We start from the raw sequence: 20,619 nt of genomic DNA, 5'->3' as shown, positions 1-20,619 counted from the left end.
TTAAATCCATTTAATAAAGAAACTTTACGAGTTATGAAAATAATTTAAATATTTCCGAGAGTATTAATTTTATACCCTCACTAATTACCAACAGTTATATATTTTCAGTATATATTTGACTTGGTCAATAACAATAATCACGAAATTGAAGAAACATTTTTTATTTATAATTTACAATTTAACGTTGTAGTTAAAAAATGTAACGTCATCTTAGAAAACTAAATGAAATGGATAAAAGTTAGTACGTTAATACAAAATAAAACGAAAGAATAGAGAATAGATAGTATTTAATACAGGCAGGAAGTATTTTGATTAATAATTATATAATATTACTATACTAATACACATGAACATCAGTAAACGTAAATTAAAAATAGTTAGTAAAGATCTAAATAATTTAAGTTAAAACAGTTTTTAACCTTTTCAAATAAAAAGAATTCGTATAAAAACCATGCATTTTTATATAAAAATAACACACACACAAAATTATAGTCCAAGCATTTAAATTTATAATAATTCTAACGTTTTCATACTATATAGTTAATTTAGTTTCATTTTCCATAAAGATAAGAAACCGTTAAAATGCAATAATACTAAAAAATAATGAACTCACGCATTATATTACTTATTTTATCAAAATGCGTTACATCTTTCCTAGTTAAACAAGTTACATACAATTATATCTTTGAATAAAAATGTATATAGCACTCTACAAGGAACATTAAGAGAGGCGTTGTTACCATTAACTATTATTAGGCTAATCATAATATTACAAAAACATTTTAAATTGTATTTCAGTGCTGTGTATAAATAAAAAGTACTACCCACTTAACGGCAAAAATGCTGTCTCATAAACAGTACTTTATGAATTTAATTCTCCTTACTATGATATTATAGTTTTACATCGAAATAACGTTAAAAGATTTATTTCTAAATATTGTTTAAAATATTTAAAAATATGTTTAGCAGGTTTGAGTTAGCAGGCATTATTTAAAGTTATTTTGTGCAAATAGTAAAGTATTTGATGCTGAAATCTCGTTAAAACGGAGAAACATTTAAATTATTTAGGCATGCTTAAACGGTAGTATTTGAAATTAAATCAAACATGCTTCCTGTATTACACCATTGTACATACGAGTATATCATCGTCTAATTAATTTTTGACGCTTTATTTCTAAACATGTAATATTTTAATGTAAAATCACTGACGTATGATTTTCACTTAAGACCATTATTTCATAGCAAGTATATGACGTAAATATATATTATAATTTGTCATTATAAGTCAATCATATCTTATCAATATTAACAGCCCTATATCTAATTACTATATATTAAAATATCAAAATATTTAAAAAAATAAATGCAGAAATATTAATAATAAACTGTCAGTACTTGACGAGGATATTTCTATTTTGCCATAGTCTATAACATCACGTATGAAAAGAAGTATTTATACATATTTACTCAAGGTATACTGTTATGTTTTAAAATTCCAATAACTCAGTAAATTTCGGCGTTACATATCACTCTTGTATGTATTTATTTCTTACCCCTCCAAATAAATATTTTGAATTAATAATCAGGAAGAGACTCTCTAAACTTTAGAGAATCTCCTTTACGTGAAATCACGTGGTAATCCCATGTGAAAGCTTGCATAACTTAAACATGGTTGGGAAGGGCAAGGTGTGTACAGGGAGGAAAGGGTTGAAATAGAAGAATGATGGCACTCACCGAAGTCATATCCATATGTCACACGCAGATCAGAGATATAGCATCCTCTTAAAGTGCCGACACACTTCTGTTGAAATGTTCGTGAATTACATTACACAAATAAAAATCTTAACGTGACAAGTACCAGGCACAAAAAAACGAGAGAGATAGAGACCCACCCCACACTGAGTCACATTTTCGAACGATACAACAACGAACAAGGGTCGCCGTGCCGACCTATCAGGCCATGGCAGGTGATATACCAGAGGTGTGCATCAAATTATCTCGGCCAATCGTGTGCAATCCCTTAGTCTTCGTCATCATCTATACAATGAAATGCAGCAAGCTCATTGAGAATTAGAGAGGCAACAATAAAACAGAGTTGTAAGTGTTATACACCGGCCCCTTCGAACTCAAAACAAACCAAAACACACTTAAAAGCTAATTTATAACACTTAGAGAAAGGAGGTCCGCAGAGTAGAATTTAGTTGAGAGAACGTGGAAACATCTTGACCACAGGTATCATAAGGGTTCCACCTGGAGTTTCCACATGCATCAAACTGTCACTACCAGGGAGTTTGTTTGTGACGCCAAGAGAAAGGTTGTGTGTCCTGCTGCACCAGTACAAGGTTGCCTTACTAGAAGCTCGCCGGTAGGGAACTTGGACGAGAGAGAGGAGTGAGAGGACGAGAATTTAGGATCACATCTATTTGACAAGTTAGGGGTATGGAATGGAGGACGGTTAAAACGTATTCCCCTATAACACGTTTGATGTGATCCTTAGAACTATTATGGGACTTTCCCAAATGCCACTTTGATGAGAGGTGGAAGGGGGTTAGTAATGGAACTTGATATAATTTCTAGCTGCAAAGTTCTAAACTTCAGTTTGCCCTTAGGAGAGAAGGGTGTCGTGGAGAGCATTTAGAGCCTCCACTATGTTTGGTCCACAGTCACTACACTAATCAATGCAGAGGTTACGTCTAAAAAACACCGGAAGAGTGCAACTACAAATGTCTTAGAGGTTTTTCACAACTTCAATATGTACAGTTTTAAAGATATAGCATACAAAGATACTAATGTAGCCTTTAGTGTGCTTAGTGGCACAGATGTTATTGAACTTTACAAAGAAAGGACCATCATATTCCATACCGGTAGCCAAAAAGGCTCTGTTAGTGGTCACTCTTTGGGTGGATCACCCATGATGAGGATATTTCTTGGATTTTGCTTAAAGTAAGTAAATCAACTCGCGGGAAATGTGGGATTTCAAGGCAATGCGTGGACAGAGGATCCAGACATTCTAAAGGATTAGCGACGTAGTACGTGGTGTAAGGGAGAGAAACGTTGAAGGTTCGTTGAATAAGTCTTGTGCTTTAGGATCAGTTACCGGTCATCAGAAAAGGCTGAGTCCTTGAGAAGCTTGAAAATTCGAAGCTGTGCCAGTTTCAGCTCCTGAGGGCACAATGAGTAAACGAGATGCACTAAGTAACGAGAGATACTTACAAAGTGCATCACATGCGTCTTAACGCGCTGGGATGGTCCAAGACGAAAACTTAATCAAGAGGTCCCGTACAGGCGAAAAAGTAGAGTCCATGCCAAAAGAGGACTCTGCTTGAGTTTGACAGATGACGCTTGGTCAGTGGGAGTGAACTTGAAGTGAGGAATTGAGACCACTTCGATGATGGGAGCTGTAGCCGGTCCTCTAGAGGGGATAGCCCACCAGATGAGGAGAGTTATGGCACTGAAAAGTACAGTCGGGTGGATTTAACGAGCTAGCGATGTCACACCAACCCTGTGCTGGCATAAGTTCCTGTGTTTGCACTACACGGCATGCCACATGTCTCGGTGTTAGTGGGGAGAAATTAAGAAAAGATTACAGTAGAGTCACGCCACAGCGTATTATGTTCAGCGCTGTAACTGGGCTAAGGGATAACAGGCACACAGTTCCAGTTTTAAGGGATTAACAAGCTTAAAAGAGGCAACACGAGGTTTTGACATCATCTTCACCTACGTTCAGTTCAACTTCTCTTTTTGTGCACCTCAAGTACACTATGATTGCATAACCACTTTCAGACGTTTCAAAGTAGCCATGTAGTTTATATTTTATAGGATTATTCAACTGTAGAGGACGGGGGATATAGATGTCAGACACACTTTTAAGTACTGACCCAAAAGATTTCAATTTTAGGGCCAAGTTGGTAGGAAGGGCTTCCTCCTAATCACTACCAGAGGTCTAGAGCAAATGCATAAAACATTTAGTGGTCATTACAGTAAGACATAAATCCACAATGATCATACATCTTGCCCATAAGGCTAAGCACCTTACGCTTAGTAGGAGTATCAAGGGTGAAATCTATGTTGTGAACTAGTCAATTTAGGCCTAATAACGCAAAGTGGGGGTCTTCTGATTGCTGTAAAAAGACGGTAAACTCACAGGAAGAACTGTTGAAATTTGGGGGAGTCAGAGACAGTTTCCCTAAATTCGAAGGCTCCTAGCTTTGGAAATTGGTTTAGTTGGTCTTGAAGATCTAGTAATTCTTCGACTCTGTCTGCTCCAATGATGATGACATCCATATGATTTTGATGGGTGTGAAATTTTACTACACGATCATAGACTAATTTACTCAAAGTTTCGATGGCAAGGTAGGAAGAGCTTTTAACAATATACGTCATAATAGTGAGATGGTAGACACAAAGAGATCGAGAGGAATCAGAATGTCAAAATATATAATGGAGGCATTGAAATGTTAAAAATAACAGCTAACAAAAATATTTGCAACATCAGCCTAGGGCGTTTCGGAAGCGATTAAAAATCATGTGGGTGCACCTTAATGGCGCGAACATGTGCCTTATATCACATGATAAGAACACATTGTAGAGGCGGAACTGAATAAGAATATCACGTAAGTTAGTTTGTTTTGGTCCTTTCACCAGGATATAATTGATAGAAAGCCTGACTTGGTTTTCCAACTAGTATTAAAACCGCGCAGAATTTAGGAGTGCTACTATGAGAGCCTTCCACACGCCATGAGAGAGAGAGAGAGAGAGAGAGAGAGAGAGAGAGAGAGAGAGAGAGGGAGAGAGAGAGAGAGAGAGGGAGAGAGAGAGGGAGAGAGGGAGAGAGAGAGAGAGAGAGAGAGACAGAGAGAGAGAGAGAGAGAGAGAGAGAGACAGAGAGAGAGAGAGAGAGAGAGGGAGAGGAGGGAGAGAGAGAGAGAGAGAGAGAGACAGAGAGAGAGAGAGAGAGAGAGAGAGAGAGAGAGAGAGAGAGAGAGAGAGAGAGAGAGAGAGAGGAGAGAGAGAGAGAGAGAGAGAGAGAGAGAGAGAGAGAGAGAGAGAGAGAGAGAGAGAGAGAGAGAGAGAGAGAGAGAGAGACCAACTGTAGTCAAGTGAGAGTGCATACAGCGCGTGCCTAACAATTTTGTTGCTCACTGACATGCTACCGGGATCAAGGGTAACATGGAAAACCTGAGTGTTCCGTAAGAGGTGGCGATCTTGACGAGCGCAGACCCATAGATCACATGGGTATGGTAACCACTTTTAAAGCGAAAACGTCTCTGAGAGGTGCACGCCATGGAGTTAAGTTGTGCAGTGGTAGGTCTAGATGCCTGAAAGGGGGACGTTTGACCTTGAGGGTCATCAGGTGGAAAGTGAAGTAGAGTGTGATGTCTTCCCTGACATGTGGTACAAGAGGGATTAGAGTTGCACTGAGAGAGAATGTGTGTACACAGGCATTAAACACAACGGTTATTGCCCTTCACTATACTGTGACGTTCGCGAATACAGAAGAGGTACACATGGTAGCCTGGTTACTTACAGACAAAGGAGGATACGAAACAGGGATTTACTTTTTGCGAAAACTGCGCGGGTCGGAAGTGGAGAATATGGACTGTTCGAGGAGAGAGGGGTTTAGACATAGAAAATGAACATTTCATATCATGAGGCTTTGATTGAAGTTTAGCATCTTCAATGCATAAGCATTCAGGACATCATACAGTTAGAATGTCATCACCTTCGGTAGGTGTGGGCCGAAAGTGTTCAAATGTTTGCAGAGTTGTCACACTGTAAGGCTTTTAGTGCTTTAGTATGTTTATAGAACGGGTTATCAAAAGTAGGCATTGGCTTGACAGCACCAACTGTCACCGTAAGGAGGTCTAGTACGTATATGATTCAGATGTAGGGTAGTGAGGTGTGTAGAGTTAAGATAACGTTTATGTAGTAAGTTATACGCTATCAAGTAGTTATAGGTAGTGAGATTTAGATATTTAACTACATTAAGAGGTTCTCCTTTTAAGACAGACAAAAGATACTGAAACTTAATTATATTGGGTAAATTCGGGTTCCGGTGGGAAGTGAAGTCAGATAATTTTATGGACTATACCGATTATAGAGGGGATCTGTCAATGTTTACCAGATCTAAATTGGCCAATTCAACATTAGAACAATGTTAAAGGCAGCTTATACTGAACTTTGGAGTGAATAGCGGGAGAGTAGGTTCTATGAATATTTAAACTACACTATATTTCTGTACATTCAGACCAATTTGATCCACATCTTGAGAGAGTACTGCACTGTCCACGTTCTCGTCAGATTCAAGAAGACGTACAAACATAGTTTCAAACTCACTACGCCTTTTAGAGATCTCTGTATTGTAATTCGTAAGACTCCGAAGTAAATCTTGAGTGAAGGGAGAGGCGAGTCTTCAATCTTTGACACGAGTTTACTAATTTTAGTAAATCACGCCTCAATACCGTCAGTTGACATACGTTAAGACTCATTTTAAGTTCCCGTGGCATAGTGAAGATAAAATACAGTTTAGTAGTGACAAAACAGAGGAATAATAATATAGACACTATATAAGACAGACCAGAATACATATATTAGGAAATAGTAATAATAATAGCATAATAACAACAATATTAATAGTCTATACAGTGTAGTGAAACCAGCTCATTGAGTATTAGATAGAGAACACAAATACAAACCAAATGAATATAAAATGTGAAGGTATATTTTATACTAATGAGTTGTAAATAGTATGCAGCGCCAATTAGATAACTGGTTAGGTAGACCCTTGAGAGGACTTTACGTGCTCCTTAACGTGGGGAGTTTCGGATCATTTTGAGTTAACTAGGCGAGCAATGAGTTAGTTGGACAAGGAACATTCAAATTGTGTGAGCATTGAAGATATTTAAACCTGTTTGACTGAAATATACTGCAATTGAAGTATAAAAAACTAACGTATGTTAATTTAAAAAGTTTTAATCAACCTTTATCGAAAGTAAAAAAATATTTTCACAAACTATAATTACAACGCGCAAACGGAAAGCGTTAACAGATTTTAAATTTTTTATGTGTCATTTTTAATCACCATAGGCTACTTTTTTGCACTTAATCGTGAAGAATGTTTATATATTTTTCTACTTACCCTTAATTTCATTCATTTGAAAAATTAATCAAGGATTTAACTCTCTTTTACAACTAATTGGAGATCATTGGTTATGCCAGTATTTAACTTGTTTCAACTTGTCTATTACTGGTGTTACCCACCCACACTTATTCAAAAATTTTCATTGAATTGTTACTGTCTTGAATAGCCTTTTCTGGATACCTCCTTCTATAGCAATAGGTAAAAGGCAACCATCGAAAACGTGAAAGGCTTTTAGCAAACTATAAATATGTGCCTCCATCTGGTTAGTTACAAATTGAACAGACTACAGCTAGTGTTTAGCTGAGTGTCAATCAAACGGTAATGTGAATCTGTTAACTTGTTGACTTACTGTGAACTACTTTAAATATTTCTTATTCACGAGCTCTCAGTATAATGGTAGGAGTTATAGGAGTCTATAGCTCATTTCATTTCCGATATGTCCTGCGGAGAAACACACATATACAGAGACAATAATACAGATAATAAATCCCCCGGCAGATATAATATAAATTTTGTTAGTCTGATGATTCCAGCCAAGTTTGGCTATGTACCACCATATAACTAATTCTTGTCTATGTAAAAACGAAATTTCATGTAAGATTTAAAGCCTACTGATGAAACATTTCTCGAGATTTCTCGCTACTTGATACATTCACATTTTATTTCATTAAGTTAGGTTACATAATGTAGTGTTCAAACATTAAAAGTTTCAGTGAGCTAGAAGGTACTACAACACAATAGAATCCTTAAATCAAAACTTTTCATCAACTTTTATCATTGGTTTTCCACTCCATCAAATTTTGTCTTACTGTATGAATAAAAGTGTCACATTTGTGTTTACATACAGGCTTATTTATGCTACTATTTTATCGTTGCCATCTTGGTTACCCAATAAGACCAATGTAAAAATATTCATTAACGCTCACCAAATGATATGGAGAGAGGCGGACCATCATCGAACTCAGTATTGCCCATATAGAATTGAAGCTTCACGAAAAACTTCTAGTCTATAAATTAGTTCGATTTCAAGATATCGTACAGAGAGACAGATAGGAATGAAATTTCATCATCCCCTTGAGTAAAGGACTTCGTCTACACTTTTAATATTGTAGAATACACTGAAATTTAAGGCACTAATCATCTACCGATAAAGTACAGATTATGGTATGACTTTAAATGAAATTGGTTCCAACATTTTTTTATTATTTTATCGTTTAATTTAATATCATTGAGAGCTGGAGCACCAAACGACTCTAACAAAACACTAACAAATGGCATCGTGAGAGAAGACAACTTCACGGACCTCTTGATTACTTCAAGTTACATACAAAATTGTACTCTTACACTTACTGGTGTAGCCGATATAGGCCCCATAGTATTAAAGTGAACATTTGAAATCGACCTTTTTACGTGTATATAATCCACCACAGGCTTGCCTATGTTGCTATCGTTTTTACAATATGTACAATGAAGTATCGATTATGGGACCTATCGCAAAACTAAGCGTATTATATTGATTGGTACTAGTTACTAGCCTTAATGGGTTGACTAGGAGGTGATTGTCATTGTTATATATTTTCAACACAATCTTTGCTGATTTTTAAGAATTTTGTCATAAACATAAACATTGGTTTATCTATTATGCAAGAAGTAGGTTGGGTGCATTCGTACTCGTCACTAGAATAGAAATTTACAATAGTTAGGTTGCACGAACATATTTACGTACAAACCTAACTAAGAATGGAATTGATTTTCATTAATATCTTTTATGACTTGATTTAAATTTCTGCCTTAATGCCTGTCACTGGGTGTTCTCGGACCCGTACTTTCCCTCCTTTTATTTGATCAATGAGATATATTTTTATAGTTAATTTATTAATACTTTAAGAATATAAATTCACACGAATTAAAAGTACAGTAATTAGAAATGTTTGCAATTAAATGTTAGGGGGCTTTAATTTGTTACAGATAGGAGTATATATTTTTCATTGCTCTACTTATATATATATATATATATATATATATATATATATATATATATATATATATATATATATATATATATATAACAACTATTATATATAAGTAGAGCGATGAAAAATATGTACTCCTATCTGTAACAAAATAAAGGCCTAAAATTTAATTGCAAACATTTCTAATTACTGTACTTTTAATTCGTGTGAAACAATAGAAAATAGAAAATACCAAATTTTTTTTGGTAAGCTTAATATCATATTTATTCTATCCTTATTCTTTTAACTGGATGGAATTTCCCAGTAGTTCAACTTTTTATGTTGCGGTGGCTGGTTTTGGTGCCATTTACAGTGTAAAGTGTTCTAGTTATTTATTTCTGCTATATTGTTAAAGTTTTTGAACATGTTGTAATGCATTATTAATAGTTGTTATTATTATTTTAGATAAAATATTACAAAAAATACATATGTACAGTTTTAAATATTTACAGTTTGGCATATCTTTGTCTTTAGAGATCTACTCCAGTTTAATCAATTGTACAATAATTGTGTTATTTCTAGTAGGTACACTTTAATAAAGCTTTTTCTATTATATCATATTCTGTTACTATTTAATTTAGAGTCTTAATAAACAATACATATTGTTAATATATGTATAAATAACAATAATACTAATAATTCACTTTGAACGTGTTACGTATAAAATGCAAATGTTGTACTTGTTACAGGTATATTAACAGAATGTACCGCTACATGTTCTTACTTGTGCTGACTGGCATGATGGACTCCTGTTACTGCAAACGGTCTCAGATGTATTGTCCACAAGTTGATGTAGTGGACTTAAGCCTTAACGATGTGAGTGTTAGTTCATTTTACGATTTTTTAAATAGTTTGCAAGTTTTATTAACAATACATTAAAAAACGAACAATGTTGCTACAAAAGCAATATTTATGAACATTAGATTTATCTAAATTAACATGAGAAAATCATACACTGCTCCTTTATTAACTTTTTATTACTATTTATTATTAATTCCTTATTAACTAAGCCTTACGTATCGTAAAAAATCTTTGTTAGTGGTATAAACAATATAAGTCGTATAGAAATTACACCTGACGCCAAATATTTTAAATATACTGAGTTCAAATTTACTACTTGTAGCCAATTATATTTTTACGGTAGGTAATTACAGTTTATTGTGGTATAAATGAAAAGCGTGAATTTCTTCCTGATACTGAAGAAGTACTTCCTGAACCAATTCCAAGTAAAGATAAAAAGTGTATAAGTAATATGTTATGTAAGGCAATTGTTAACATGAGAGTCACATGTATTACTTAAAGAAAACTAGTAAAAAATAATTTAAATAACAATGCCCTGTAGTTGTGTCCAGCTGTTTACTAAAAAATTAAATTGTTTTTCTTCAGTTAACAATACTCTGCTTAATATTACAAAAATATTATTTACGTTGTTAAATATGTTTTGTAATAGCTGAAAAGTAGTCCTGTCTTCGGTGAAAGTAGTTTTAGGAACAAAAATATTTATAGATCCTTGAAGATTTGCAGACTATTGTTGTACATTTTTTTCTCAGATATACTGTCAGCAGCCAATGTTTTTGAATCTGGTGGAAAAGTCAGATGTGTTTGAACTAATAGACAACATTTGCATCACACTGTTTCCTCTGCCCGATGATCCTAATACGTTTATGATATATTCCTCACGTGTCTAGTAAGTAAATTTACATATAAACCACAATCAAAGTTGTTGAATACAATTATTATGATACATGTGTAACAAACACTTACTTTTACATTTTTCTTATACAGATGTTTATACATAAAGTTCCTCACATATTTAAGTTAATCATGTTAAATTTGTTAACATATATATTTTATATTTACAGTTGTGATGGATCCATCGATGTTTTTACTTCAATTGGAACCGATATCTCAACGGGTAAATCCCGAAAAGCAAGTGAGTATGGAGTTTGTTCTGATATATTAATACTATATTCATCTTAGTATTGATATTAATTACTGTATGGATTTACATTGCTATATCAAACAGTATGGATAACACAATAAATATGGGGAATATTTAAGGTGCTAGAAACAAAACCAATTGGGATATTGGGATTCTCTAAAACATATTTCACACCGTACAGTGACATTTCCTTGTAAAACTTAAACGTTTATCTTCCAGTTCTTGGATGTTCTGCTTGCCTCTTTAAAACGTTTTATAGGAGTTTATACTCTTGACGTTAAAATAGGATTGCTATTAGTAAAATTTCATTATATAAGTTTCTTATCTCGTTAATTCGATCTCCATAAACTCATATCGTAAATATCGTCACAGGTTCATGTTCACTGAGTTCCATACTGTATAATTAGTATATACATAAAGTTTCACTACCTCATAACTTCGGAACACCATTAAGAAACAAATACACTTTATATTTAATCAAAGAATAGGTGATAAAACAAACTTGAAGTCTTCACTTGTCGGGGCAGGTCACGAATGGGGTTTCTTATTACATTGAATTGGATTATCTGAGTGCAGCCTACAAAATGTGAATGTGAGATCTCTTTTAATGGTTTGAATAAATTTATTTTAAAATTTAATCTGCTGCCTTTTTGTACTGGCCAAAGATAACGGCGTCTAAGTTTCACTGTCAAATTTCTTTCATAATTGCATTTAATAAACAGTGTAACTCGACGAAGAGTACTTTAAGTTTTGTTCAAAACGGAGTGTTTCGGGTAAGGCAAAATGTCGGTGATTAAAAAGTGCAGTTTTTTAGTGTATACTGAGTTTTGAGTTTCTGTGTACAGCATTAACAATATGATATACCTACACTTTTTATTCATCATGGACTTATACTGAAAGTGTATTTCAATTGAAATAAATTCGCTGTAGTGTATTAATGTGTATTCTGTGGGGGAATATCCTCTTCCTTATAGCCTAGTGATAGTAATGCTGTGATTCTATACAGAGAATTGACCATTTAGTTTCCCAAGGAGGTCCATAAATATTGGAATATAGGCTTGCACTGGGACCCTTAAGTATAAATCAGTTTATTATGTGAGACAATGAAATAATCCAAACTCACTTACCAATAATTTTGATTAATTTGATTAAATTGATTAACTTTTCCAACTACTTTTAAGTTTGTATAAACATACAATTCACCAATTGGTATAGTTTATTGTTTCTAAATGGATTTGAATCAGGTTTTCGGATTTTACAAATCACGTCTTACCAAACTCTTCTTAATATATTTTAGTATTCACGGGCCGTTTTCAATTCGAGACATAATTCTTTAAAAACATAATTATGCTTAGCGGAACTTTTACATGTTTTACAATATTGGCACATTATTCATTTTCCTTACAATACCGCATGTCACGCAAATAAAAAAAGTCCCCCTCCTATATGAGTTCTTGACTGTATTCTTTTAATTTTTAGGGAATTAAAACACTTAACTGTGGGTTAGCATATTACACATAATTTATAACCCATCCCAGAATCTATTAATGAAATTCCCACAACTTGTTTTATTCATCAGCACATCACATTTGTGAAAATATGTTATAAATATGTTATAGAATATATATATTCTATGTAACTTGTCACGTTTTCTATGGTGATAATTTTTTAAGCTAATAGAACTCAAGTAATTAATGAAACCATGTAACTGTTTTTATATAAAAAGTATTTACTTGCTTTACTTTGGAATAATTTAAATAATGTGAAATGCATGTTATTAGCAGCGCCGGTACACTTAAGGGGACTTGAACGCTCCATATAAACCCATGTTAAATTAGGTACATTTGTGTCCCATTATCTTAGAAAGTAATTAAGATACCAACCTGATATTTTTATCACTTACTACGTGGTCCTATACAAAGCTACTGATCTATTTTTATGAACTTATAACTCTGTTTGGCCAAGTTATGATTTTTTTTATCTAGCGAGTTCAAAATAACCCTGAAATATAGACTATTTTTCAGTAAAATGAGGCCTAATAAGTCAATACTTGTTATAATTGTTTCTTTGTAGATCAGTAGCATCATAGATAAGTACTAAACATCCTGTAAAAATTTCAGCTTGTTATCTTTAGTACTTTCAGAGAAAAACGGGTCATTTGTGTGAAAAATCCAAATTTTCGGGAAAACGCAAAAAACCAAAAAATTTAGATAAAATTATATTTTTCACAATACTTGAGCTCTAAAACCCTCCAGGAACATAATGTTCATCATTCTCCTCTTCCTCTCCAAGAGCTCTCCTTCTTTTCTTCACTCGACTTTCCCTGGTCATCACTACTACCTTTCTTCTCAGAAGAACTGGGTGGCACTACAACTTTTGGAGTAGTAGGCCGAGGCCTAACTGTTGAGTCTTCATCTGGTGAAACTGAAGGTAACCTTTTATAAAACCTATTACCTTTATTGGTACGTTTTTTAAAGATTCCTTTAGGTCTAGTCATTATATTATCAAAGATCACTTTGAAATAAAAGTCTATAAACACTGAGTCAACTTCCAATAATAACAAAATATTGTCAGAACAACAAAGTTGCTAGGTTACAAACAATTGACAATAACAAAACAAGCAGACATCTGTCAAAACTGCTAATGTCATAGAGAAACAAAACCTAAGAGTAAGTAAATAATAAATCAATAAAATCAGCACTATAAGAAAGCTCAACACTGGATACAGCCGTCAATGGCGTTGCAGAGGCAACTTCAAAAATTTATTTGAAGCATTTAGAAATTTTTGTGAGTGATAATATTAATATCATTGTATTCCGAAAATGTCAAACTACACTAAAAAAAAAAATAAAAAAATAAATGTTAAAAATAATTTTTTTTTGTCCAAGTCCCGTTAATTAACTTTTAAACTTTGTATCATTAAAGCTATTTACGCTGTATTCTAGTATCAATCACTCTTTTCCATGGTTTTTAATGATTTAATTTATATCTCTCTAAGTTGTCTTTTAATAATTGTATTACTAGTACAGAATTTCTAACTCGTTGCACTTTACGTTCAAGGCTATGATGTTCTTCAAAATATGTTTTGTAATATTGTAAGGTGATTAAAGCTAAAAACATTTTTCCAGAACAATTACTTAGGTGATAAATTATTTCGGTTCTTCTTGATACACTCATTTTACCAAGGATTCACAATGAGGACGATTTTGATTGTATTTTTGTAATAACCCTACGCGACTTCTACAGTTCAGTAATTACTATTGACTTTAAGACCATGTTCCTTACAACAAAATTCTAATTTTATTTAGATGTATGCTGCTGTGAAACAATCAGTATTATTTTGTTGTACTTATGTATTAATTATTGTGCGGAAACACGTTTTCAGCAATAAAGTCATTACAATTCTAAATTATTTCTTTATAAAATAAATCTCAGTAAATTTGAAGTTTCGTATTTTTTTAGTTTTATGCAAGATAACAACCATGCGAGTATTAATTTTCATATGGTATATATCGAAGTGTTTATTTTATGTATATAAAATTTGAATAAGATATTTTGTAAATAATTTTCTGTTTCAGGTCCTTTTTTTTACTTTTACGGAGACATATTTTGGGTACGCTGGTTGTGACACTTATTTGACTTTACACTGTAACGAGTTTGGAAGTAAGTAATTCACCATTTAATTGCATGCAGCTAACTCTTAACAATATGATTTATTGTTTTACTTTCTTCTTCTTAGAACGCTTATCATGCTGTAACTACTGCGACCCGCTAGCTGGTGGTGACTGGTGAACACAAATTCACATGGTGACACAAAAGACGATACAGCTCTGTGGTCATTTAATCACATAGGCTAATTATGTGGTTTTTATTTTAAAATATATTTTTAATAATGTATTCGGTTATACGTTTATCTAAATCGTGTAGATACATAGCAATATCCTTCCTACCAACTGACAGCACTATTAGACTTAATATAACTTGTAAACTTGAATTTAAAAATGTAATATTAGTTGATGTCGATGGCGACAGGGATCGTTAAATATTGTTATCCCCCCCCCCGTTAAATAAATAAAATATTTAACTAAACACTCTAGTTAGTTTATGCTAAGCAAGCGTAGCGTTTCCCAATATGGAAATATGAAACAAACACTAGCAAATAAATATAACACAAACTAGGATTGAAAAACTATTATTGAATAGATAAAACATTACAATACAAATGTATTGAATTTGTGTTTGGTTTAGTTTACATCCCTTAAATAGCTTGAATAATTAACGCGTCCAAACATCTGTAGCAGAGATTAGTAATTATTAGTATTTGGTTATAGACTTAATACAGTGAGCCAAAGTTTCCAGCAAGTGTGAGCAATCTACTACTCAATTTCTCATGCCTACTTATTCCTTAGGTTGAGTTTTTTTTTAATAGGGACCAATATCGATAAAAGGTAACTCACTTTTTAAATAGCTTAAGAACAGTATATTGGAATAATATAAAATTATGATTTCTAATTAAAGTGTAGTTTGTGGTGTGAGTGTTGGTGTGTGTGTGGCATAGTTGGTGAAAGATTAAAAGGATTTTAATTATGTAAAAGAAATTGATTTCAAATCTATATTTTATAATAAAAGACGTTACATAGACAATTTTATTATGTACTTATGTGATGTAAGTTTTTATGAATTTGTTGATTATTAATTATTTTATGATTATTGCTTTCAGAACAAATGTTAAAGTATATCAAACAACTTTAGTATTTCCCTCTTACTTTTATTTTATTATTGGGTTCTTGAAAGTGATCTTCGAAGTACAGAGTTCTATCCTTCTACATTGTGTTTTATATGAAATAAAATTGTAATTTTTATTTTCTATAGATTATATATATATATATATATATATATATATATATATATATAATATATATATATATATATATATATATATATCAGGACAAATGTTACAATTATAAATAAACAAATTAAATAGAAATTTTATAATAATAGAGATTTAATAAAAGGCTATTATTGAATCATTTTGATAATGAATAATACACAAGCGAAAATATATATGTAAATGTATGGTTAACCCACAAGTAGTTCCTTGCAAGTATTGTCTATGGCAATTAGACTTAAATAGAAACAGTAATACCCACTTGTTGCGAGTATCGTGTGTAGTGAGTCCGAGTTGTCAATGCAAAAAAGAGTATGAAAATAAGTGTATAAGTATATAAGAATTTGTTAATAAACCGTTGTATGGTCATTAATGTTGTCTGGAACAAAAGTAACTCTGAAGAATATGTTTTACTCTTAAGTAACATTATTTTTTTAATTGTTTTCTGTACAATATTTAATGGCTCGAGAGAAGCTTTGAAAGCTGCAGCACCACAGAATATAATTTCAAATGTAATTTGGGATTGAACAAAAGCCTAATAAGTAGTTTTTATTTCCATATCTGTGACAACATCTCGAATTATGTGAAGGCAAATATGTATTTGAGAATTTTATATATAAATAAAAAACTAATGTGTTTAGTCCAATTCATTTCTGAATTAAAAATTACACCAATACATTTGTGTAACACGTCACTTTTAAAATTTCATCATATGCGCAATCGATATTAAAAGCATTACCACAGGCATGTATTTTAAGATTTACAGTAAAACCAATGCTTTAATGTAAAAAGGTCAAATAGAGATTTTTCACGAACCTCCGCCCAGTTCCACCCCACAAACAAATTTCCACGTCATCAGTGAATAAATATAATTTTCCATTAATATATAATCTAGACAAATCATTAATATAAATTTGGACAGCAGAAGCTCTAGAATAATGCCCTGAATAATCAATAGTCCAATTAAGATTATATCTGTGACACAGTTACCGAAAGTTTTCTTTTCAAGACTTGATTTTATCTTACCATTATTATAAATAATGTAATAGATCTTCTAAGCTTTTCGGAAGAATTAAAACTTGTATATTAAGAAACGTTTAAAATTTAAAACGTTTCCTTTTAGAGTTTGCATGTGAATATTAAGTTTTACAAAAGATACATGTGTGTCAAATTCTGTTTAAATATGTTGAGTCCGTATAACTGTCTAAGAATCTCCAGAGAGTTTTGTAGCATCCCTCTCAAGAGCATTCTGCAATCCCAAAACCCGCTGTACTCTCAATTCCTCATTCCTTCATCCTCAATACGGCAATGTTCTGAACGAGTGCCATGACTGGTCCTGAGAGCTTTCCTCCTTGTACCAGAGATTTTGGATGAGGAACCATAACGGCTTCCTGTGTGATGCGAACTAGTGAGTACAACTTCACGTCTACATCCTCATCCGTTCTCTGTACTGAAGACCAGCAGTGACTAAGCTATGCTGTAAGGGATCACATGTTAAAATATTTTAATAATGAACATGAAGTAAACACACCACAATTTTTATTCATTTTCTGAATATACTCTGATTCTTACTAGATAAGCTACTAAAAATCTCCGCACCAATCTATATAAGTAAAATATGTTTTATTAATTAGGTTCTACCTTCAATTGTTATAAAGTAATTACAGTACACCACCACAAGCATTTTAATGTATGTTTCAGCTATACAAAATATTATTCCTGGAATCTGGAGTCATCTTTGTCTCAAGAGATCCAACAAAAGCTGGCGACGAAAAAGCTAAATAGAAACTCTTTGTATCGTTTCGATATGATAGATACCTAGGCTACAAAATATAGGCTACATTAAGAGGTTGTATGATTTGCATTGTTTAGTTGCATTATCACAGTTTTCTTTGCTCAGGTGATGTACCACCATCGATATTCACGAGTTCCTTCAGTTGTCGCCCCATTGGTCTATCTTGCTTGCACAAGATCGAGGAGATCATACAAGAGAGTGGGCTACGCTCCATGGAGTTCTATGCTCTACCAATGAAGCTGCCCAACCGCTGTGTCACTCAACAAGCCTGTGTTGTTCCACCGAATCCTTTCTCCTTCGCTGGCTACGCAGGAGTCACTCACTTTTAAAGAAGTTTTACTGTCATAGAACAAATTAAATTACAAATATAAAACGAAACAGATTAAACAGAGCACCAATAGTAGTATGTATTATTGTTTTTGTTTTTTTTTTACCTTTTCATTGATTATTATGTTTATAACTTATATTTATTACTAATTCGCTGTTTTTTATTACTTATTTTAACACTGTTTGTTATTTAATTATGTATGTATACACTATATTAGTGCTATTAATAATTTATACTCTTTTTAACTTATTACATGTACAAGTGGTGTAATTCCGTTGGAAGAATAAATAAATAGTTTTTTGGAACGTAGGCGTGTTTCAAGATTAATTCAATTGGATACATTTTTGGTTTAGACAGTAAAGTATATAAGAGTTTTATATACAAAAATAGTATTTTATTTATGTAGTTATCAAAACTAGCCCTTTGAAGTACTTTTTAGACTTAGGTGAGCACACTTATGAATTTAATTATGCCTGCGATAATAGTTTTTAAAACATTTTTGAACATTTCTATACTTCTGAAGCGAAATATTTGTCACTTTCTTAAAAGTATGGGTCTGTTTAGTTTTAACAATTTTATGTACAAATTTTTACATAATGTACAATGTAATGTACATGTTGTACAAATGTTTAGTCCTCAACATTTTTTATGTACAAATAAAAATGAGAATTCTGAAATACGTGTAATATTTTTAAGTTGATTGGCTATATGAATTTGTATGGGATTATAATAATTTAACAAACACATCGGATTATTGATGTTCATCACTTTTAAGATGTATGTAATACAACTCCACTTCTTTTATGCCAGGCTCCTACAGATAATAAATACAATTAAGTTATCCTTCTCTAAAAATATTTTAAACGCCTCTGTAATGTGAGTGTTGACTGTACCTGCAAATTAATGCAGGGAAAGGTGAAATTGTGCAAAATTCAACATTCACATTAAATCAACTATTCCCACGATAGCCGTGCCTGCTTAATTCCTTTCTATCTAGATCTATTTAAAGATATTTCACTTTAGACTGCGCTGTAAACTAATTCCATCAGGTTTAAAAGTTGTTTTTTTTATCGAGAAAATGAATGTAATTGTTTGTACAATTATCATAATTTACTATAAAATAATATTATACTATTTCGATTATTTTCAGGTTTAAGGCAAAAAAGACAAAGTAATTATATTACTGTATTATATGGGAATATAAATGTGTTATATATTAAATATATAAAAGTATACTAATAGTAAAATAATTGATGTGTCAACTAAACAGTTTGTTACTAATCATTGTATTCTAACATTAATTAAACATGTATATATATATATATATCTATATATATAAAAATGAAACTGTTCGTGTGTAACAGCATCACTCACAAACGGCTGGACGGATTCGCCTAATTTTTTTTTAAATTTGTTCGTCTTGATCTGTAGAAGGTTATAGGATACTTTTTATCCCTTTCCCGATTCAGGATTCCGCCCCACTGGTTACAGAAATACCCGTAAGAAATGCATTGCAGCAAACATATGTTATTAAGTGAAAGAGTCTTTTCAAATTTTTAATCAGCTGTTCTTTGTAAACATATATAATGCGACAAAAAATATATTTATATATAAATTTCTTTACACTTATAGTTTTAAAGCATAGAGTAAGCTTAAGAGAAACGACAAATTTTGTTTAAACTGTTTCTGCAATCATAATATATAAAAATGAATGTTTGTGTGTTTGTCCTTTATAGACTCAGAAACTATTGGACCGATCACTATGAAAATTTGTATTTTTCTATGTAGAAGGTTTATACGCAATGCCCATTGATGTAACTAACCACCAGGCTGTACTGCAAGATATAAAAGTTATCAAAGCGCCTGCACATTATAAACTGCAATTACAACACAGTAGTTACGTATATTAAAATATCCAAACACTATTTGAAGGCAAAGAAATATACGGGCAAAGCTTAAGAGACGCGTGCGAAGCCGCGGGAAACAGCTAGTATATATATATATATTATATATATATATATATATATATATATATATATATATATTGCAACTTTCCTCGCAACCCTGTATATAGTTGAAATATACATAATTACGAAATATGACGTTAATATCAAAACTTACTTAACTAACCTTGTCGTAATACGCTTTATTATGTTTCAAATATATCCCTTATTTTAAAAGGAAATTCCAAGAAATATGGTACTTTATAACTTTACGGCTCGGCGTTATATTAAAGTGAAATCTGTGTAGTTTCTAAGTTGAATTTGAAATATCTTAAGAGTTAGGAAAGAGCTTGTAAAGATAAAATTTACTTAACATGTCGATATCTAACATTAGCCTAGCTCTAATGTTATACGGTTATCTAAATTACATGTATATACAGTAACCATCACACGCCTACATTGGGGGAGCAGTCTGCGGGGAATGCATGGGAATCTTTAATAGAAGCCTAAGTCAATATGCATATTGTTTTAAAGAGCTTTATTATTAGAATTAGACAGTGGTAAAAACCA

The 20,619-nt window shown here is 32.3% G+C and overlaps 1 protein-coding gene across 1 annotated transcript; it reads left to right on the top strand.

Moving 5' to 3' along the window:
- Window positions 1–10,703: 10,703 nt before the first annotated feature.
- On the top strand, window positions 10,704–18,182 carry LOC124369264. Its single transcript, XM_046827163.1, has 4 exons — window positions 10,704–10,840; window positions 11,016–11,086; window positions 14,674–14,758; window positions 17,884–18,182. The coding sequence occupies exons 2-4, from the start codon at window positions 11,021–11,023 to the stop codon at window positions 18,105–18,107; spliced, it is 375 nt and encodes a 124-aa protein (XP_046683119.1). The 5' UTR covers window positions 10,704–10,840; window positions 11,016–11,020; the 3' UTR covers window positions 18,108–18,182.
- The last annotated feature ends 2,437 nt before the right edge of the window (window positions 18,183–20,619 follow it).

The sequence above is a fragment of the Homalodisca vitripennis genome, chromosome X (assembly GCF_021130785.1).
Source record: "Homalodisca vitripennis isolate AUS2020 chromosome X, UT_GWSS_2.1, whole genome shotgun sequence".
Classification (NCBI taxonomy): domain Eukaryota; kingdom Metazoa; phylum Arthropoda; class Insecta; order Hemiptera; family Cicadellidae; genus Homalodisca; species Homalodisca vitripennis.
The sequence above is the reverse complement of the archived record's forward strand: the minus strand, read 5'-3'. Positions and strand labels throughout refer to the sequence as shown.

Excerpts from the sequence above, each read along its gene's own strand:
- LOC124369264 (XM_046827163.1), top strand. The coding sequence starts at position 11,021 with ATGGATCCATCGATGTTTTTACTTCAATTGGAACCGATATCTCAACGG. Across the intron at positions 11,087-14,673 it reads GGGTAAATCCCGAAAAGCAA|GTCCTTTTTTTTACTTTTAC; the intron begins GTGAGTATGGAG and ends TTTCTGTTTCAG. Across the intron at positions 14,759-17,883 it reads ACACTGTAACGAGTTTGGAA|GTGATGTACCACCATCGATA; the intron begins GTAAGTAATTCA and ends TTCTTTGCTCAG.